The sequence below is a fragment of the Theropithecus gelada genome, chromosome 3 (genome assembly GCF_003255815.1).
Source record: "Theropithecus gelada isolate Dixy chromosome 3, Tgel_1.0, whole genome shotgun sequence".
NCBI lineage: Eukaryota > Metazoa > Chordata > Mammalia > Primates > Cercopithecidae > Theropithecus > Theropithecus gelada.
Genome location: NC_037670.1, coordinates 179,033,868 through 179,056,362, shown reverse-complemented (window position 1 = coordinate 179,056,362; position 22,495 = coordinate 179,033,868). Strand labels below are relative to the sequence as shown.

The window sequence follows — 22,495 nt, the reverse complement described above, 5'->3', positions numbered from 1 at the left end:
TTAAGAATTTCTAGTAATCACATGTCTTTTTTGAGCTTCTTTTAAATTAATTATTATATTTCATTTACAAAAGCTGATTATATTGGTTTATATTATTTATATCCAGCTTCATTCCACAAAAGATGTCAGAGGATTGTAAATTGTAAGCCAAATATAACTTCTAAATACTATGAAATTTGGCTTCATTTTATGTGGAAAATAGGAAAATGTTATTAATCTGAAGAATTTCCTTTCAAATCCAGTAAAACTTTGGTTCATTTTTATTTGTTTAAAAAAAATGTATTTTTAGTTCCCGTCACCATTTTTTTTTTTTAAACCTCATACCAGGTATCATTATAAGCATGCGTTTAGTGAAATTTTTGGTATATTTTCTTCTTCACAATCTGGAATATATGAAAATGACTTTTGTCTTGGTAAGCATAGGGCTCTCATCCTTGAGCAGTGGTGTGGCTGTACGGATTTTGTTTCCACAAGCAGAGTTCCAGGATCAGCAGCATCTACCCTCCTTGGGTACTTGTTAGAAATGCAGCCTGTTGGCCAGGCGCAGTGGCTCACGCCTGTAATCCCAGCACTTTGGGATGCCAAGGTGGATGGATCAGTTGAGGTCAGGAGTTCGAGACCAGCCTAACCAACATGAAGAAACCCCATCTCTACTAAAAATACAAAAATTAGCCAGGCATGGTGGCATGTGCTTGTAATCCCAGCTACTCAGGAGGCTGAGACAAGAGAATCGCTTGAACCCAGGAGGTGGAAGTTGCAGTGAGCCGAGATCACACCACTGCACTCCAGTCTGGGTGACCGAGTGAGACTCTGTCTCAAAAAACAAAAAGAAATGAAGTCTGTCCAGCCTCTTCCCAGACCTAATCAAATGAGCTGAACAGTCAGTGTGTGATCAAGTCCTCTGGTGGGTGATTCTGATGCATACTAAAGTTTCAGAACCACTGTTCTATAGAAAGCATTATATAAAATTTATGATGTGACTCCTAAAATTTAAGTAAAAAACATATTTTCCATGACAATTTAAGTGATAAACAGTATGCTTTGGTTAAAATAGTGGGTTCTTTTTACATTAATGTTGATTTATAGCAAAAATTTATTTGATTTTTACATAGCTAATTTGAAGGGGAGATGAAACCTTTAACTTTTTTAACTGAGTTGGGATTATAATTTAAGAGGCACTATGTGAACAGAGTGGGTTCAAAGCTGTTTTGAATTGTGATTTGATGTTTTAATTCTAGTGCCTTAATTTAGGGTTTTTCCTGCTTCCAAAATATTTTGATGATAAATCCTTAGTAACTCTTTGGGCTTTAGGATATAGTATGTATTTTAAAGTATTTATTGACTTTAGACTAATTTGTACGTGTATAGCTAAAAATGGAATCTTTTAAAATTTTTATTTGGAAGGAAAAACAAATCTAAGTCATAAGGTCTATATATAAATACTTTAATTGAGCTTTATTTATCCCAACAAAGAGGCACTTAAAAGAAATCATTTTCTTTGGCTAAAACATGCTTGTGAATAAGACAACAAATATGCTACTATAATTATATTTAGATAAAGCAAATACTCCATATATTTTAAAAGTTGATACTAAACATGATATTATGTATAATGTATTATGCGTATATAGAGAGAGATTATCTTATCTAAGTCAATGGTGGAATTGTAATATTGTCTTATGTAATGTATTTGTTCTTCATTCTTGATTTCATTTACGGACTGGAAAAGATAAGTCTTTTTTTGCTTTTCCAATTTTAATTTCCCAGTTTTACATGAACTAATTCAACATAGGTAAAAATGAACTGCTATTTTAATGCTTACTGTGTTTCTTCTGCAACAGTAAATATTTGTTAAAAGCAGATTTTGTGTTTGCCAGTAATAAAAATAACACTAATACGCAGCCATTAGTGAGCACTTACTAGTTGCCAGTACCGTGCTGCTTGCGGCGTGCAGTGAAGGAAGTCCTGCTGTCCCCTTGGGGAAACTGAAACACAGACACCCACCATTTCTTTCTCTAACCCCGTTCTGTACACATTACTGTTCCTAAGTAATTTTTTTTTTTCTTGAGACAGAGTCTCACTCTGTCACCCAGGCTGGGGTGCACTGGTGTGATCTCAACTCAGTGCATCCTCCATCTCCCAGGTTCACACAATTCTCCTGCCTCAGCTTCCCAAGTAGCTGGGATTACAGGCACGTGCCACCACACCTGACCAATTTTTCTATTTTTAGTAGAGGCCAAATTTTGGCCAGTCTGGTCTTGAACTCCTGACCTCAAGTGATCTGCCCACCTCGACCTCTCAAATTGCTGGGATTACAGGCGTGAGCACTGCGCTCAGCCCTTAATTTTTAAGAAGTCATAATGCCCACATGTAAAGAAAGAGAAAGAGGGCAATTAATAATGAAAAACAACCAGAATTTTTAATGCTCAAGCATAACTACCCTAGAAGACAATGAAGTAGTAAGATATTATATGGGCCAGAAGTGGTGGCTCATGCCTATAAATCCCAGCACTTTGGGAGGCCGAGGTGGGAGGTCTCTTGAGCCCAGAAGTTTGAGATCAACCTGGGCAACAAAGTGAGACCCCATCTTTACAAAAAATAAAAAATTAGCTGGACGTGGTGACTCACACCTATGGTCCTAGCTACTTGGGAAGCTGGGGACGGAAGGATTGCTTGAGCCTGGGAGGTTGAGGCTGCAGTGAGCCGTGATTGCATCATTGCACTCCAGCCTGGGCAACAGAGTGAGACCCTGCTTCAAAAAAAAAAAAAAAAAAAGATATTTGTAAATGTGTAACTTACATATATGAGCGTATATTTTTATGTATTACAGACATGAATATGGCAGCTGCAAAAAAAGATTAATCTTGTATATCTGTTGTAATGATGACATAAAGGGTATAAGTGATCATTGCCCTTAGTGACATTTTCCAGTGAAATTCGATTTAAAAAAAAACTGACAAACTTGTAGTAAATTTTTGAATAAGCTAGAAATAATTCCTTTGATTTTTTTTTTTTTTTTTTTGAAAATTAAGTACATACCTCCATACATTTTTAAATATGACTGATGGTACATTACCAGAATGTTTGCAGGATAATTCCTCGACTATGCAGCATTGTCTTGATCATTCTAGGACTTAGCATTGCCTCAACCATTTCCTTCCAGCCAGCTTTTGTGACAAATAACATAGGCTCTCACAAATTTCCAAAACTTCAGGGAGTGGTAACAGCTCTTCTTTAGTGTCAGACTTACTTTCAACCAAGATCACAGGATCAGAAAGTGACAGTTGGACTTCGTGTTCATGTCTGTCTGTTGTCTTTAAGGCAATAGTGTTTCATTCCTATTGGATCCTGGTAGGCCATGTACCCTTCTATGGCGTGGTGTTCCCTGCCTCACCTCACCTCTTCCCTGGTTCTTTCTAACTCACCCCTTGAAGGCTGAGAAGCACCAGTCTATAAAATGAACTGAAGGAGCCATATAATCTGGCATAGTCTGTTTATAAAACCAAAATGGTTTTAAGTTAATGTTAATTATAATTAGCCATTATGTTCTTGATTCATGATTATGTTATGTTTGTGGCTTATGTAACTCAATAACTACAAATATTTGAAAAATTAAATTCCTTTAAAAAGACTGAATTTTTATCATTCCTTTAAATTATTGTATTTTATAATCTATTCAGATATAAATTTGTAAACCTAATAGTGGTGAATTTAAATAGTTTCTTTTAATTTATAAGTTTTATGAGTGCTAGAGACCAGCTGACTATACACAAAAATAACATTTTAAGGTAAATGTTTGTTTTTATTTTTTTTAATGAGCACATAGCAAAAGCTTGTGCAAATGGCATAATAAAACTACCTTTTATACTCTTGAAGTTTAAAAGTTTCAAATTGAAAAGAATGAAAGAATTTATAACTTAAAACCAACAGAAACAGGGTATGGTTATTAGTTGTTGGGAAGAGGGGACATGGTTGACCCTTGAGGTCCTTAGCACTTCGTGAGTTAGAAGTTTTGAGGATACAAAATTTAGAATAATTTAGTTGATAAATTGGGTCAGGCAAAGGCATCTAAACATTGTTTTCCTCTTAAATCATCTTTGTTTAAACAGTTACTGTCTTTCAGTGATTAAAAACTACCTATCTTGTGAAAAGCGAGAGAAAACTTGAGTGAAATATAGTAAGACTGTTTACCTAAATGTTTTACTTAGATTTCCATAGGAAATAGTCAAGTTATTTCTGAAATGTGAAATGCCAGCATTCTATACAAACTAGGAACTCAAGAGCCTACTGGATCCCAGCTTTTTAAATGTGAAATTACCTTTTTCATATCCAAATTTTTCAGTGACTCCTCTTCATGGCGATAGTTTCGTTTTTTGGTATTTGCTAAAACAGAATTTAAAATAACTTTTTTTGTATTTTATTATTTCAACAAATATCTTTTTAACTTGGAAAAATAATATGTAAACCATATTACATATAGTCATATGTTATTCAAACAGATGATATTTTTGTATTAATTGGTTTGTAAATATTTTGCTGTGTACCCGGACTTCATATTTTCCTAAAATAACTCAGGTTTTTCTGGGATGGGTAGTCCAGAAATTGAAAATCTCTAGTAGAAATTTATCATCTGGAGAGATTTATATAACATTTTATGCTTTTAAATATTTAAGAACAGCATGATTTTTAGGATAAAGAATAAAACATTTTATTATCAAGGGTATAGGTAAATTGATGTACTCTTACATAGCTGTTGGAAGTGTGATTGCTATAGCCTTTTTGGGAAAGGAAGTGTAGTTATAGATATGAAACCTTATATCTGTATTTCTTTTCAAACCTCAACACCAAAACCTAGGAATAAGTCATAAAATATAACTCCAGTTTTTCATCGTAGTGAAACACTGGAAACAACTACGTGGCTAATACTGGGGGATGAACTAAGTTGTACAGCTGTGCAACTGAAGAGGAAACTAAAAGCCTTTGAGACTATTGGGGAGATCTGAATAGGGCCTGAGGATGAGGTGAATCATAGTTCATTGTGCTGCTATGATAATTATGGTGATTTAGAAAGTCTTTATCAATTTGAGATCCATAAACAAAGTCCAAGAGAAGCAAGATTTGTAAAAGGGTGACAGATACAAGGGATTTATTCCACTAGTCTCTAATTTGGTCTGTGTTTGAAAATGTACATAAAAAAGTTAAAAACAAAAGCATAAAAGTGTACATATTTTCATAGGAGGAGGTTGTTCACAATATATTAAGTGAAAAAGGAGCATTATAAAGTATTTGTTTACTATGACTATGTGTTTTTTCCTTTGTCCTTTTAATATATGTACATATATATTTATAACAAATAATTTAAACTATACCCTTAAAATGTTAATCGTGGTTCTCTCTAGTCAGTGTGATTATGATTACATTCATTTTCCTTTGCTTAGCTTCTTATTCATGGGTGTCTCCCATGACTAGGTTTTTCTTGTATTTTAAAAAGGTTTAGGAAAGAACAACCTCACAAACACAAGTTAAGTCACTGAGCCGTGTGCAGAGCTCACTGTTTGCAAGGATGTGCATCTCCCAGATGGACAATGCCTGGCGTTTGCCGCCAGGACTGAATGACAGCTGTCCTCCCTGTGCTGCTGCCCCACATCCCTATTGCGTGTGACTCTTATTCTACCCAGAAATTGCAAGTGCCGCCTTGGGGCTCCACAGCAGGACATGGAGTTGAGTTTAGGGCCCTGATTATGTGTTTGCTAGAGAATTGCTGTTATGTGTTAGGCTTTTAGAAGCACAGCCAGATTTACAAACTCATTTATTTTAAAGTTACTTTATTGTCGTATTACTCTTACTTAACATTTTTAATTTATTCTTTCTTTGTTATTCCTTCCCTTGTGCCTTCCACATTCTGCACCCTTTACCACAGAGGTCTCTGTGGTTACCATAGAGGCCTCTGTTAACTTGCCGTACATACTACTCCGGACACGTCTTTTCCATTGGGCTGTATTTTCTGCTTTCATTCTAACTGTGCAAATTGTCATCATTTGTGCCCCAGCCAAAGCTCACCTTTCAATGGGGCTTTCCTCGTGTCCTCCAGCTTACCTTGATGAGATCACCTTCCAATCTGTCACCGCATCATTCAGCACTGGTTTTATATTGTATTTGCATTCCATATTTAATTTCTCTTTAGAACCAAATTGTGAGCCTTGTTAGGTCAGAGACTTGTTGCATCCTTTGTGTCTCCATCCCTTAGTGCTGCTTGGCATATAGCATGAGCTCCATAAATACTGGATCTTGAATAGAGCTATCCTGTGCAAGTCAGCCAAGTCAGCCACACTCCATGAGTGTATGTGATGCATTGGTGGCACTCTGCCATGCCGTTACTTTACTAACTGTCGTGGAAAAGCAAGCTTCTAAATATTATCAGTCAATAAAAACTTAGGTAGCAATTATTCGCTTCCTAATTTTCCATAGGATTACTAGCTCTACTTTTGTACTTAAAATATCATTTTAAAAAGTTAATTTTAAGCGAAGTCTTTTAAGACTCCTACTGCAGGCATGAGACCTTCCTACGGTCACTGCTGTATGGTTCCTTTTAACTTTTGCCTCATGTCCTCTGTCTTAAAGATCAAACTTTCCTTATGTATAAAAGTGTAATAATAGTTGCTCAACATTTCAACTGCATTCCTCTCCTGAGTTTTTTCTAAAATGCATAATTGTAGGAAATGTGATAAAATTCACAGCTTTGTTTTGTGTGTGTGTGTTTCTGCTTTCCTCATAGGAGAAATACGAATGTGCTTTAAAGCGAGCAAGTATTAAAATTGTGACTCCTGACTGGGTTCTGGATTGCGTATCAGAGAAAACCAAAAAGGACGAAGCATTTTATCATCCTCGTTTGATTATTTATGAAGAGGAAGAAGAGGAAGAGGAAGAGGAGGAGGAAGTAGAAAATGAGGAACAAGATTCTCAGAATGAGGGTAGTACAGATGAGAAGTCAAGCCCTGCCAGCTCTCAAGAAGGGTCTCCTTCAGGTGACCAGCAGTTTTCACCCAAATCCAACACTGAAAAATCTAAAGGGGAATTAATGTTTGATGACTCTTCAGATTCATCACCGGAAAAACAAGAGAGAAATTTAAACTGGACCCCGGCCGAAGTCCCACAGTTAGCTGCAGCAAAACGCAGGCTGCCTCAGGGAAAGGAGCCTGGGTTGATTAACTTGTGTGCCAATGTCCCACCTGTTCCAGGTAACATTTTGCCCCCTGAGGTCCGGGGTAATTTAATGGCTGCTGGACAAAACCTCCAAAGTTCTGAAAGATCAGAAATGATAGCTACCTGGAGTCCAGCTGTACGGACATTGAGGAATATTACTAATAATGCTGACATTCAGCAGATTAACCGGCCATCAAATGTAGCACATGTAAGTCACTCAGAAAAAAATTTCAGTATTGGATTTTAGAATTGGATTTCACAGTCTATTTCAACGTAATTTATTGGTTTTGCTTTTTCAGACCAAATAACTTACAAGCAATATTTGTATGAGAACCTGTTTACTGTTGTGTGTGTGTGTGTGTATATATATATATTTATTTATTTCAGGGTCATTGAAAAAAAGGTAACTGTACATTAAGTTGAAGATTTAAAGCAGGTGAGTAGAACCAGGACATCAGTGATGGCGTACTATCCCTTGAAGGGTTTCTGCTCTTACTTAGTTTAAAATTAGCAATGGCACCAAAGAGAACAAGGAAATTTACCAGCTGTACCTGATTTGCTTATAGTGAACTTCATGGTAGTAAGTAAATAGCACAAATTCATGGATTTGTTGAAGAAGCCTTGATTTCAGGTTACAGTTTATATAGCATGGAGCTTATTGATACAGAGTGAATCTTAAGTTTTGTTGCTGTTGTTTTTTGTTTTTTTGTTTTGTTTCGTTTTTGTTCTTGTTTTTTTTTGAGATGGAGTATCACTCTGTCGCCCAGGCTGGAGTGCAGTGGTATGATCTCAGCACACTGCAACCTCTGCCTCCCGGGTTCAAATGATTCTCCTGCCTCAGCCTCCCGAGTAGCTGGGATCACAGGCATGCGCCACCATGCCTGGCTAATTTTTTTTGTGTGTGTGTATTTTTAGTAGAGACAGGGTTTCACCATGTTGGCCAGGCTGGTCTTGAACTCTTGATTTCTAGTGATCCACCCACCTCGGCCTCCCGGAATGCTGGGATTACAGGTGTGAGCCACCATACATGGCCTTAAAAGTTTTAAGTAGATATATTTCTATTTAAGACAGAAAGAAGGTAGTTGAGGTGGTATATTGGCCACTCTTTGCATTTTTCTGGGCACTGGAGATAAAATTGTAAATAAGAAAACCAATTTAGGTAGAGAAGACATACAGTAAGAGGAGAAATATGAACAGACGCACTGTTGATGGTGAAAGGTGTTTCGAAGACAATAATCAGGGTCCCGTAATAGCAGGTGAAGGGAAGGAGGCTGTTTTAGACGAGATGATCAAGAAGGACCTCAGGCAGGAGGTGACTCAGATCAGGGTTGAATGACAAGGAAAGGCCGTGCAAAGAACTGAGGGCACAGAGTTCCCAGGCAAAAGGAAGACACAAATGTGGGCATGAATTTGCTGAGTTCTAAGAAAAGAAAGTTAATAAAATTTGAACTGCATAAGGTGAATGAGTTCTAGGAAGGATTTAAAAGGGGCCTTGCCATATAGGGCCATAGTGAGGAGTATGGACTTTCTTGGAAGGAAGCCACTGGGTTTTGAGTTGGGGTGAGATGCACTCTGATAGGTATTGTGTAAACAGTGGATAGTAGAGGGGCAAGAGTGAAGCAGAGAGGCCCCATAAGAAGATATAGAGGTGGAGTTTGAGAGAGAAAAAAAATGAATGGGAGGATCCAGCTTTCTGGCCTGAGCAAGTGAAGGAAGTTGATGCTGTTTCAGAGATAAGGGACACTGGGAAAGCTGCAGGTTTGAAGAATCCAAGTTTCTTTTCAGATGTGTTGGGTTGGAGGTATCTGATCCACGCAGGGGCTGTCTACTACACGGTGGAACCAGAGGAAACAAGGCTGACTGAAGCTATGGAGGTAGATGTGAGGATGTATAGTAGGCGGGACAGAGCAAGAGGAGGGTCTGGGACCAGGCCCTGAGGAGCCCCACCATTGAGAGCCAGCTGGGCTGTTCCATCTGATGGTGACGCCCCGTCTGCCGCTTCACCTTGTTCTGGACACTTTCATTTCATAATAAAGTTCAAAGTCCCAGAAAAATGGCTCTGCATATAGGAACAGCCTGAAGCAGGATCCAGTATTCTCCACATCCACTTTCAGTAGAAAGGCTTGATGTTGATGAAGTGGGGAAATTCAATATGGCGTAGGTGTAAGGTGATGTTGACAAACAATGACCATTTTATTGGGTGTGGTAATAGCAGTGGTTTAAAAAGTGTGTAGAAATGCTGTGGGACAGACAAAATCCTTGTCTCACCTCCCCTCCACCTAAGCAGCGGGTATTAGTAGTACACGATTCTTGAGATGATGGCAGCGGTTGGCTGGCATCCAGAATAAGGTAGAGGCAAACATGCCCTTTAGATGTTGGACAGCAGACAGTTAAGATGGTGGGGGAGAAGATGAGGAGAGAGAGAAGATCATCGGGTTTGAGGAGATTAGATTTTCAAATAGTTGATTAATAGATAGGGAAGACATTCTTCGTACACATTGGGTTTCTGGCTTGAGAGGTGGGTACCTGATAAAATGCCTAGCTGGCATTCCTCAAGTCCTGGGTGGTGACAGTGCCTTGTAGCTGAGCAGCAGCTGCCTGTTAGAGAGGGGTTCTCGGGCCTGCTTCAGTGCCCACCACTCCATGCTACCTTGCTGGGTCCTGGAGGAAAACAGGCCTGCCACTGACCATAGGTCTTGGGGGTGGTTGGGAATGTGTGGCTGAGGAAATGGGGAGAAGGCCACCAAGATGAGGAGGTCCAAGAGCTTCTAGGCCAGGGATTGTCCAAATGGGTCCCCATGAGAGCGCTGGGGTCAGCCAAGTTTAGGGAAAAGGTAGATGCACAGAAGGAGCAGCTCCAGCACCGCCCAGTGCTGAGGTTTCCGGCCCTGGTCTCTGCGCATCCATGTCCAGGCAGGTGAGCGGGATAAAGCCACAGGGCACAGTCTCAGCCACAGAGCAGCAAAGTGACGATCACACAGTCGTCCTGAGAACCAGAGGATGTCGTGACAGGTAGAAAGTAAAGGCCATAAAGAATGATAGGCTAGAGACAAAGAGAATTCTAGCATTTTTGACCTCAGATATGAGAAGAGTGATGATACTGCTGAGGTGGAGGAATTGAGGTGACCAGTCCTGGCAGGAAGACTGGGACCACACAGTGGACCTGTCCTGTCAGCAGTGGGATATGTGGGACATGGGCCATAAAGATGTCTCATAGGGTTGGTGTGAGGAATCATGGATGAAGCCTCTGGCACTTTGAGAAATGCTACTTTCTCACTTCCTTTAGGTGAGAAATTATGGACAGAAGTCATCCATTTGAAATAGGAAATGTTCTTTGCTCTTCATTTATTTGTGGTGTCAAAAAGTGTTGGTCAGTTACTGCTGGTTAGTTACTACTTATTCCTAATATATATGTTTTGGTTGTTTTTTGAGACAGAGTCTCACTCTGTTGCCCAGGCTGTAGTGCAGTGGTGCGATTTCTGCTCACTGCAACCTACACCTCCCTGGCTTAGGCGATTCTCTTGCCTCAGCCTCCTGAGTAGCTGGGATTACAGGTGCCCATCACCATGCCCGGCTAATGTTTGTTTATTTTTATTAGAGATGGATTTTTGCCATGTTGGCCAGGCTGGTCTTGAACTCCTGACTTCAGGTGATCCGCCCACCTCAGCCTCCCAAAGTGCTGGGATTATAGGCCTTATGTTTTTCAAATACAATGGATGTTGGTTTAAATATAAACTTCCGGCCGGGCATGGTGTCTCAAGCCTGTAATCCCAGCACTTTGGGAGGCCGAGACGGGCGGATCACGAGGTCAGGAGATCGAGACCATCCTGGCTAACACGGGGAAACCCTGTCTCTGCTAAAAAAAATACAAAAAACTAGCCTGGCGCGGTGGCGGGCGCCTGTAGTCCCAGCTACTCGGAAGGCTGAGGCAGGAGAATGGCGTAAACCCGGGAGGCGGAGCTTGCAGTGAGCTGAGATCCGGCCACTGCACTCCAGCCTGGGCGACAGAGTGAGACTCCATCTCAAAAAAAAAAAGAAATATATATATATAAAAATAAACTTCCTTAAGTTTGTATTTGGATATAGAGACAAAATAATTTACTTTGAAATGGAAAGAATTGACTGCAGTAGGGAGTTTGAGCACATCTCTGCAGTGGAAATTGTCCTTAGGAGATAAATTTGGTGTACTCAGCTGTGTGCTCTAGCAGTGGAAAACTGAGAAGGCGCCATCCATTTCTAGTGAGTGAATGGATTTGATCACTAGTGAGAATTGCAGAGGTTTTCTGAGAGTCTTTCATCAGTGCGAGAGAACATAAGGACATTTTACTGCTAGATGTGAGGAAAATGACTTTTTGAAACTTTAGAAATATGAGACAGATTTAGTTGAACTAATGTTGATTGGGGGGGCGTAACTTACCATCAAAATCCTGTTTAAATTGCAAATTTATAGTGGTTAGAAGCCATGTGGGGTGTATCATAATGCATTCTGTATATGGAATTCAGTAGCTCAGTATTAATGTAGTATAAATGAGGATTATGACAGTTGTAATGGAAAAATTTTAACTTGACATTCATTCAGAATTGTTTGTAGTATAGCACAATTATGTAATTGAGCAATTAAGATTCGTTTTCATACGTTCTTCAGGACTAACATGTTTCCAGCCAGAGGCAGATCAGATGGTTGAAAAAGTGATCAGATGAATGTGGTAGGGGTTTTGGGTGGCATCTCGATGGCTGGTCTTGCAGATACCTCCTCTTCAGTCAGGCCTGCACCTCTCGCTGCCTCAAGTGGAAAAAGGTTCCAGGCCAATGGCTGTCTTCATTTCTAGCCGGGACTCTCATCCTGAATCTCCATCTGTTCTTCTCCCTTAATGGGCCGCGTTAGCAGTGGACGAGGACCCATCTTAACTGAAGCCTGTAGTAGAAACAGCTCCTGTCCCACCCAGGCCTCCCTCAGCCCTCTGAGATCAGATGGAGCACTTTCTGCAGGCAGCAGACCCTGCTGAGTCCTCGTGGCCAATCTGAAAAATAGGAACCTCTGGCCTCTGTCCTGTCCTGATGTCTGCTGCTGTGTTTGTCTAGGTCCTGTGCCCCTTCCTGAGCTCCCTTTCTCCTGGAGTTGGCAGGTGTAGAGGCGCGGGGAGCAGCATGTGGTGAATGACTGGTTCAGCCCTGTCCACCTGCAGACGCGCATTTATTTCTTTACTATCCCTCAGAGTTCCATGGGCTGTTTACATATGATGGTAAAAAGTAATATGTGTATAAAATTCAAAAATTCAAATGATACCAAAGGACAGAGTGAACAGTTAAACTCTCTGCCCCCTCCCACCCCTCGTTGCTGTTTACCTTCTCGAGAGGCAGCTGCTATTTCCAGCAGTTTGCCGTGTAGGGCTCATGGCTGGTGCCCACCAGGCAGACAGGTGCCCCACACATGCAGGCTTCTCTAGGGGGTGTTCGCACAGCACCAAATGCTGCTGGGCTCCGCGGGGTGGCATGTGATGGGGTGAATTTTCCCCTCTTCTTTTCTGGATTTTTAAAAATACTTTTAAATATGAAGATGAAACAGTTGTCTTATTATTTTGTTTAAAAGACATTTTTCTGCTTAGAGTTCCACTCAGGTGTTTCTGAAGTCTTGAATCTCATAGAGATGTTTCATACATAAGGTGATTTTAAAGATGGTTGTACCTAAGCTCTTGATTTTGACTTATTTCAATTCTAAACGCAATTATTTATCACTAAACCCAAAATCTGTTACCCTTGCAGGTCATATAACCTTTGCAATTTGGAGTCTGTTTAAGTGAAAGATACATGTTAGAATATGTTTGAGATTTTGTTATAGTTCTGATATGTGTTAAAATCAAATTCCTAGAATTTTGTTTACATTTTGAATGCTTTTATTAGGGTTAAAAGTTATATGGATTGAGTTTAGTAAAATCTATTTTTATTGATTTCCATGACCATAAGAAGTTGGTTTCAAATTTTTGTTGCTTGAGCATGTGGAACAAAATTCATTGTATAACATGTGTCTTTTGTTGTATTCAGTACACTATAGGATATTAAAAAAATAACTTGCTCTTCTTGGTGGGCATCTGCTGGTCACCGTCCTTCTCCTACTCCTCAGTGTACGCAGAACTCTCAGCCTATTCCCTGTCATTGTGAAGCAGAAAGAGCTAGAAAACAAATAGTCTGGTTTGAATTCTTTTTTTCTAGCTTGAAATATTTTTGTCCCACATGAAGAACTCAGTCATTTTTGAGGAAGCATCATTTCCCAACTCTAATGATGAGTTCTTAGTTGGGAAAAACATCACCATTGAAACAGCTCTGGTGGTGTCTTAGCTGGCCTCCTTTTCTGAAGAATGCCAGTGTACATAGCAAGTTGACAGTGGAGCGAAGGGCTCTTGGAGTCACAGCTTAGGTCATGCTGCTTTCATCAGGAAGGTGATTCACTGAGAACCTTTCTTTACTAGACTCTGGGCTGTAAGACAAGAGGAAATGGGAAGTGGCAGCTGTGGCGAGAAGGTTTGAGGTGAAGCTGAACCTGATTACCAGATGCTTTCACCACCTGTCATTCCTCAGTGCATTCCTGGGCCAGGAGAGGGTCTGCGGAGCTGATGTGGGCGATGGGCAGTGGAGAGGCGCTGCGGACAGTGCAGGGAGCACCGAGGCTTAGCCTCCAGTTGTGCACAGGACTCACACGCCTTGCTCTGGCAAGCACATCAGCCGTCTGAGTCTTTGTCACTTTAATTCGTTAGTTTACTCCATTTTACTAACGTCGTTTCAAATTTTGGTGGTCTCAATATGTGAATGTACTTTATGATATTGGTGTTACAAAATAAATACAAAAGAAAATGCAGTATTATTTTGAAGTTTCCAGTCATTTGCTGTGTCTGCTTGGTTGAATATTGTTAATAAATAGGATGCTATTATTCTCATGACTAAGAAATTATCATTCGTCTGTTTCAGGAACTATTGATAATGTTTCACCTAACTTGTTTTGTAGATCTTACAGACGCTTTCAGCACCTACGAAAAATTTAGAACAGCAGGTGAATCACAGCCAGCAGGGACATACAAATGCCAATGCAGTGCTGTTTAGCCAAGTGAAAGTGACTCCAGAGACACACATGCTACAGCAGCAGCAGCAGGCCCAGCAGCAGCAGCAGCAACAGCACCCGGTTTTACACCTTCAGCCCCAGCAGATAATGCAGCTCCAGCAGCAGCAGCAGCAGCAGCAGATTTCTCAGCAACCTTACCCCCAGCAGCCACCACATCCGTTTTCACAGCAACAGCAGCAGCAGCAGCAGCAGCAAGCCCATCCGCATCAGTTTTCACAGCAGCAGCTACAGTTTCCACAGCAACAGTTGCATCCTCCACAGCAGCTGCATCGCCCTCAGCAGCAGCTCCAGCCCTTTCAGCAGCAGCATGCCTTGCAGCAGCAGTTCCATCAACTGCAGCAGCACCAGCTCCAGCAGCAGCAGCTCGCCCAGCTCCAGCAGCAACACAGCCTGCTCCAGCAGCAGCAGCAGCAGCAACAGCAGATTCAGCAGCAGCAGCTCCAGCAGCAGCAGCTCCAGCGCATGCACCAGCAGCAGCAGATGCAAAGTCAGACGGCGCCACACTTGAGTCAGACGTCACAGGCGCTGCAGCATCAGGTTCCACCTCAGCAGCCCCCGCAGCAGCAGCAGCAACAGCAGCCACCACCACCACCACCTCAGCATCATCAGCTTTTTGGACATGATCCAGCAGTGGAGAGTTAGTAATGGAGATTTTTTTTTCCCTCTCTCCTAAAAGTCTTGTACTCACATAAATGCTTTGAGAGTGTTTGAGTGTGGGGTAAGGATTCATGTCAAAACAATTATTACAACATGGAGAGTGTGAGTCTCATACCTAACAAAGAATATCGTTACCATGGGATAATTATGCTTTCTTTTGTACGTTGGGACATCATATGCTGACGTGAATCTTGGTGTCCCGTAGAACATCTAGGCTGCCACAGGGACTCCTTCAGGGTATTTAATGGCCAGGCATAAGTTACGTTGGTTTTAGTTTTTAACGATTATTTGATGTAGACAGATAACTAGTATCTTTGTAGCAATATTCCCCATGCACTCTGATTACTGGTAGATATGTCATGGTCAAGACTGATTAACATAACAGAATCACATTGCAAGGCACCACTGTTTAACTTTTGTGCAAGCATATTCATAGGGTTTTAATTTTCTTTTTCTTGTATAATTTTACTCTAGTTCCAGAAGAAGGCTTCTTATTGGGATGTGTGTTTGCAATTGCGGATTATCCAGAGCAGATGTCTGATAAGCAACTGCTGGCCACCTGGAAAAGGGTGAGATTGTGCCTGGAGGAAGGACGACTGTATCTGAAGATGCTTCTTTCTTATGTAGATGTAACTATGTTCACTTAGCTGCATTCACTGAGCTGCACCTACATGTGTTATAAATGTGTGATGGGCATTTTGATTAACATTCCCTGTGGCCTCAGGCACAGCACTTTTCTGGGCATCAGTTTTCTCAGCTGTTAGATGAAGATGGTAGACTTCTTATTTTTTCAGCTTGGAAATTCCAAGGGGCACTAATTATATGTGTATAATGGGGACGATGGGAATAAGTTCAGGTTTTTGGTGTCCTGGGAGAGGGACCATTAATTTGTGTGGATCTCAGTCATTTCTCTTTCTCTAGAGGTAACTGTTAGAAAATCCCAGAATCTCTAGGACCTCAACTTCTTCCAGCCCAATTGTGAAACTGGAGTTAATTTAATTATTTATTATTTTGCATGGTGGCCTTTAAAGAAAAGAAATACTTTTTCTTGCATTCCCCAAAACAAAACTGAGTCAAAAAAATTTTTTTTTATAAAAACTGAGTTTAAATGTGCCTCTCATATATCTTGAATGTGCTTCACTATAAACATCTCTAGTGCTTAAACCCCACCTGTGTGCCAAGCATGCTGCAAGACCTAGGGAATATGTGGGAAATCACAGACGGAGAAAACCAAAGAGCAGTGCGAGAGGCAGCCACACAGCTAAGCAGAGGCAGGGTGGCAGAGGCAGGCTGTTGTGAGAGCCTGAGAAAGGACCTTCACCCATCATGTTGTGGGGTGATGTGTGAAGAAAAGACTACTGGGGCCGGGCGCGGTGGCTCAAGCCTGTAATCCCAGCACTTTGGGAGGCCGAGACGGGCGGATCACGAGGTCAGGAGATCGAGACCATCCTGGCTAACATGGTGAAACCCCGTCTCTACTAAAAATACAAAAAAAATTAGCCGGGCGAGGTGGCGGGCGCCTGTAGTCCCAGCTACTCGGGAGGCTGAGGCAGGAGAATGGCGTGAACCCGGGAGGCGGGGCTTGCAGTGAGCTGAGATCCGGCCACTGCACTCCAGCCTGGGCGACAAAGCCAGACTCCGTCTCAAAAAAAAAAAAAAAAAAGAAAAGACTACTGGGAGAGGTGATTCCTGAACTGCTTATTATAGGATGAGTAGGAGTGAGAATTAGAGGGGAGGATTTTCCAAATGGTGTAGCACAGCCAAAGGCATGTGATTGGGGAAACCGACAGGAGGGTGCAAAGGATGGTGCCTCAGTGGGATCCACAAGGCAGGGGTTGGGGCAGGAGCCAGGGCTGGCATGTCTTCCAAGACCTTGTTGATGCGCCATGTGGTGGAGTTTAGATGCAGGTGAAGTCATCAGCTGTGCATTTCAGGTAGTAAAGGGTTGAATCTGAAGGTGACCAGAGAGATGACTGTGTTTGGCTAAGGAAAGAGGCGGATGGCATGTGCTAGGGGGAGGGAGGAAGAGGGCAGTTCTGAGAAGGACAGCAGCAGAGATTTTTTAAAAGTCAGAAGTGTTTGAAGGCAGCACTGAGAAACTGTCTTGAGAAGTACAACAAAACTCAAAGATACCAAAATTAGTGGAGGAAAGTTTGGGTTTTTTGTCTTGTTTTCAAGTTAAGGATTTATCCAAGAGGTCTAACATTAAATAGGAGCTTGGGAACAGAGAAAATGAAGGCAAGAACGTTATGAAAGAAAATAGCTTTGCAGCTGAAGGCCATGTGCCCTCAGATAGAAAAGAAATATAAGGAGAGCCGTGATAAGGCAACTGGGAACGTTCACAATGCTGGTAGAGAAAACTGTTTTCTCTCAAAGACAAGCTCACTGGAGGGGAAACGTGGACAGATCAGGAGTCAGGGCGATTTCGGGAGCCTCCAGTCCAGTGCGCGGGGGCCAGCAACAGAGCAGCTTCTTCCATTTTTGAGGGAAAATAATTTCCAACCTAAAATAACCTATAGAGCCTGTCAGTCATAAGACTATGGAAGGAGGATATTTGTACACTAATGGTCGAAAATGTACCTCCCTTACATTTTTCCTTAGGAAGCCACTATGCCAGCAGAGAGTGAGACCTGGTAGCCAGGAAATGAGGCGTTTGACTCAGAGATGACAAGAGAGTTCCTAGGATGGAGGTGAAGGGAAACGCTAATAGATGAGAAAGTAGGTGTAGAGAGAACTAGACCTGGGACCGGAAGAGAGACTTCCTGGAAGAGCAAGCAAACGAAAACACTGGTGGATTCAGGAGAGACGTGTACGGCTGACCCCTGAACAGTGTGGAGCCTAGGGGTGCTGACCCCCATGCAGTCAGAGATCTAGACATCACTTTTGACTCCCCAAAGCCAGAATTACAAATAGCCTGGTGTTAACCAGAAGCCTTAGTGATAAACAATTAATGCATATTTTGTATATGTATTACCATATTCTTACAATAAAGTAAGCTAAATAAAAGAAAATGTTATTATGTTATTAAGAAAATCATAAGAAAGAGAAAATATGAGTTACAGGAGACTGGCACTGTCAATTCCACCATATTCAATGACTAAGTCTAGACCATATTTAAGGCTAGGGGAGTATACAGTAATTTGCAGACATACTATAAAACCGCCACATGAACATTTTTCATAGAGTTTGGGAATGAAATAGTGAAAAGTATATAGAAAACTAAGAAAAGGGCAAATTCTGGGGGGCTGGGATAAGGAAGTGATTAGCACCAGGGAAAACCAAAGTTTATACCAGAAAGGAACTCTCGTCTTAGGCTGCCATATTACGCCATGTGGCTGGGCTGCGTTAAGTCACTGATGACTGATCTAAACAAGAGTCTGGATATAACCAAATCAGGAAGGCTTGAAGAGTGTGTGTTATGGTGGGGAAGGGTGTGCACTGTAGGAGGTCGGTAGATGGTCACGTAAACTAGAGAAAAGGAACTAATGTAAAGTGTTAGTTAGAATATATTCATACTTTCGGAAGAAACAGCTTCAAGTGCTGAACGTGCTTCCGGGGAGTGAAAAGCAGGGATTGGCGAGGAACCTGTGGTTCTGTCCTGTGCCTCATTAAACTAGATTTATGCTTAGCCGGAGGAAAAATAAACATGTACATCTTAAAAGTAGGAAGTGAAGCAATCGGTTTTTTTAGGGGGCAGATCTTTTTAAAGTTTATATTTCACCCAATAGGCCGTCAAATTCTCCTTTTTCCGTGTACAATATTTTGAGTTCTGAAGAATGCCCGAGGTCGTGCAGCCGTCACAGCCCGGATGCAGAGCAGTTCCTCCCCCTAGAAAAGCAGATCTGTTTTGAGAAGCGACTGTTGGGATTTACTAATTTCATTCTGATTTGCGTTTTATTTCCCTTTTTGAGGGAGGTGGATCTGCCCACCATAGACCTTTGGCAGTATCTGAAGATCTTTAGTAGTCGCGGCTAGGGGGCTGCTGCTGGCATAGGGTGGGTAGAAGCTGGGGACACTGCCAAACATCCTCCTCTGTACAGGACAGCCCCCACTTACCAGAACCCCCTGGTCCAGAGTGGCAGTTATGCTGAGCTTGAGAAACCCTGGAGTGCATTCCATTTTTCTTCTCTTGTTTCCTGGAAATTCAGATTACATTTAGAGTACTGGAGTTCATTTTCATTATATGGTGCTGGGTAGAAAAGTCTGTAAATAGAACTGTTACATGTCCTTAATACTTTGGGGAAATACATGATATAAATATATGATAGAGTCTTTTAATGGCTGCCTTATTTGAAATTGGAATTCTCCTCTATTCTGAGTGATTGAAATTGATGACTGCGTTGGTCGGGTCTTTGTGTGTAGATAATCCAGGCACATGGTGGCACTGTTGACCCCACGTTCACAAGTCGATGTACGCACCTTCTCTGTGAGAGTCAAGTCAGCAGCGTGTATGCACAGGTAAGGAAAATAACCTTAGCAGCGACGAGGAGCAAGGTCTGGCATTTTTTATATGCAATCTTAAATGCTGGTGATTGATTGTTATTTTTGGAAAGGGCTTTTTTCTACCTCTGAAGATAGGAAAATTGCTTCTTCCTGTGATCAGTTCTTTGGTGGGATTGATACCTTTTGTGGGCACCATTGTCTTTGAGCGATGGAGATAGAAAGGGATGTTCCTAGGTGGTGGTAAGAAAGGGCAGACAGGAGGCCGAGGGGAGCAGATCACAAGGGCAGGAGTTTGAGACCAGCCTGACCAACATGGTGAAATCCCGTCTCTACTGAAAATACAAAAATTAGCCGGGCATGATGGTGTGCACCTCTAATCCCAACTACTCAGGAGGCTGAGGCAGGACAATGGCATGAACCCGGGAGGCGGAGGTTGCAGTGAGCTGAGATTTCACCACTGCACTCCAGCCTAAGCGACAGCGAGACTCTGTCTCAAAAAAGAAAGGGCGGACGCTCCCTGCAGTCACCATTCCAGCTGCTCTCTGCACAGTGAAGGGAGGCAGGATTCTGTACTGGTGTGTGACTCTCACATAAGCGTGCAAAGACAGGTCCCTTACAGAGCTTTTCTAAACCTGCCGGGATGTAGGCTTTCTCCTGATATTACCTTCCTGTGCTCTCTGAAGTTTCACTTCTTTTCAAAAAATTATGCTTATTGTAGACAGATTATGTATATGTGACAAATGACCTCCAAGACACCCCTCTTAAAGAGGATAGCCGTTCACAGGGTCTGTTTTTCCAGTAAAAATGTGGAAATACTTTTGAGACTTTTTTTGTTTTCCTGTGGTTCATCTTAGGTGGATGGTTTTTTGTATTTTTTCTTATGTGCAGCCCTCTGTGTTCTTACAGGGCACTTATAACTTTGGTGGTCCTACGTGTTATTTCACTCATCACTAACGTTATTTTTAAGATTGTCGTAGAATTTGTTGCTTTTGTCCTCAGTTGTAGACTCTTGTTTGCAGATGGATAGTAACATTTTTAGGTTGTATTTCAAATAACCAGCTACATGGTTTTAATTTGTTACTTCAATCAAGTGCTAGATGTCATGAAATTCTTTTATGGGGCTTCCAATGAAAAGGGCATTGTAGTTATACAACCATAGAATTTTCTTTAATCCTGCAGCAGAAAAACAAAAACAACACACCTATAATTTTATGTTTGACAGGCAATAAGAGAAAGAAAGAGATGTATCACTGCGCACTGGTTAAACACAGTCTTAAAGAAGAAGAAAATGGTACCACCGCACCGAGCCCTTCACTTTCCAGTGGCCTTCCCACCAGGAGGAAAGCCGTGTTCACAGCATGTAAGATAGAGTCCTCGCGTTCCATTTGTTAAATCATCCTTCGACTTTGGCTAGTAATCACTTGCTAGCACTTACCTGAGGCTCCCGCGCTGGCTTCCGAGTCAGAGCTTCTCTGTGTACTTTTGCCCGTTTTATAAGTGCCTGCTCATAAGAAATAGCTTGCTTTCTTTTAGTTCCTTGTAACAGTCACAACGTTCTGCACATAGTAGATATTTAATGGATTCTCCAGTCTTTGACACTATTTAAAATCCAAAAATAAATCAGATGTCTTGTACCAAAGGCAGCCCCTAGAGGGTGGAACTAATCAATAGTTGTGGGTCCTCCCTCCCAAATGATCTTAGCATTTCATGTTCATTTTTTTTCTTCTTCCCCTTGAGGGCTGTGTGTGTAACCTTTTGACCATTAATACAGTTCTGGTCTTGAAAGTTTTAGAAATGATATTACCAAATGTGTTCCATAATGCCAAAAAAATAGTGAAAAAATATATGTCAACTAAGAAGTAGAAGAAATAGTACTTGGTTTTGTTTTTTTTGTTTATTTTGTGTTTATCTTATTTGCTCTCTCTTTTTTTTTTCTTAGATTATTTCTGTGACTGGATTTGTTGATAGTGACAGAGATGACCTAAAATTAATGGCTTATTTGGCGGGCGCCAAATATACGGGTTACCTATGCCGCAGCAACACAGTCCTCATCTGTAAAGAGTAAGTAAATTTTTGAAACCGTTTTTAATCATAAATTTACACACAATATAGTGGCTATTTCAATAGTTGTGCATTTTTTAGTGTGCCATAGTTTTGTGGTAGAAATTTGTGGAAATCAAAGTCTGTTAAACAAAGTATGACAATGATATAGTAATGTTAGTAGAAATACCTAGAAAACATTTGAATCAATGAAATTTGAATTAACCAAACAGGAATAGGGTAAAAGTAAGACTCCTAGGTGGTTTTGTAATTCTATTTGAGCCTTGAGGTGTATATTTCATTATCATTCAGGGTCACCCTCAACTTTGCTAGGATATGCCTCCCACTTCTATTATGAGAAATTTTTTATTGCCTTTTGTTGGAAATAAATGTACATTTGGACAGTTGACATCTCTAACATTTAATAAATATGTTTTCTCCTCAAAAAATAAAAGACCAACTGGTTTAAAGTATGAAAAAGCCAAAGAGTGGAGGATACCCTGTGTCAACGCCCAGTGGCTTGGCGACATTCTTCTGGGAAACTTTGAGGCACTGAGGCAGATTCAGTATAGTCGCTACACGGCGTTCAGTCTGCAGGATCCATTTGCCCCTACCCAGCATTTAGTTTTAAATCTTTTAGGTAAGCGAAATTCTACATGCTGCAAATCTTACTTAAATTAAATCATTAGCATTACTTCTGCCATCTTTTTATTCATACTAATTACCAGGCCTGGCTTGAGCTTTCTAATCAGTTTTTGACTCATTTCCAATTTCCTTTCTATGCTCTTTCTTCCTTCTCCCTACTCTGCCCAGGATTTTTGTTTGTTTTTGTTTTTGTTTTTTTTGAGACAAGGTCTCACTTCGTCACCCAGGTTGGAGTGCAGTGGTGTGATCATGGCTCACTGCAGTGTCAATCTCCTGGGCTTAAGTGATTTCCCCACCTCACCCTCCCAAGTAGATGGGACTACAGGCGTGTGCCATGGTTTAGTATTTTTGTTTGCTTTTGATGAACTCTTAGAGATGGAAGGAGCGCTTGAA

At 41.2% G+C, this 22,495-nt stretch overlaps 1 protein-coding gene across 4 annotated transcripts in view; it reads left to right on the top strand.

Annotated features, from left to right (window-relative positions):
• Positions 1 to 22,495, top strand: part of PAXIP1 (PAX interacting protein 1) — a 60,140-nt gene that overhangs the window by 20,669 nt on the left and 16,976 nt on the right. For all 4 annotated transcript variants that reach the window (XM_025380854.1, XM_025380855.1, XM_025380857.1 and 1 more), the window contains 7 exons: positions 6,776 to 7,411; positions 14,204 to 14,954; positions 15,449 to 15,543; positions 19,337 to 19,432; positions 20,640 to 20,777; positions 21,357 to 21,478; positions 21,913 to 22,097. In XM_025380854.1, the coding sequence (XP_025236639.1) occupies positions 6,776 to 7,411; positions 14,204 to 14,954; positions 15,449 to 15,543; positions 19,337 to 19,432; positions 20,640 to 20,777; positions 21,357 to 21,478; positions 21,913 to 22,097 (2,023 nt within the window). The remainder of the gene's footprint in view (positions 1 to 6,775; positions 7,412 to 14,203; positions 14,955 to 15,448; positions 15,544 to 19,336; positions 19,433 to 20,639; positions 20,778 to 21,356; positions 21,479 to 21,912; positions 22,098 to 22,495) is intronic.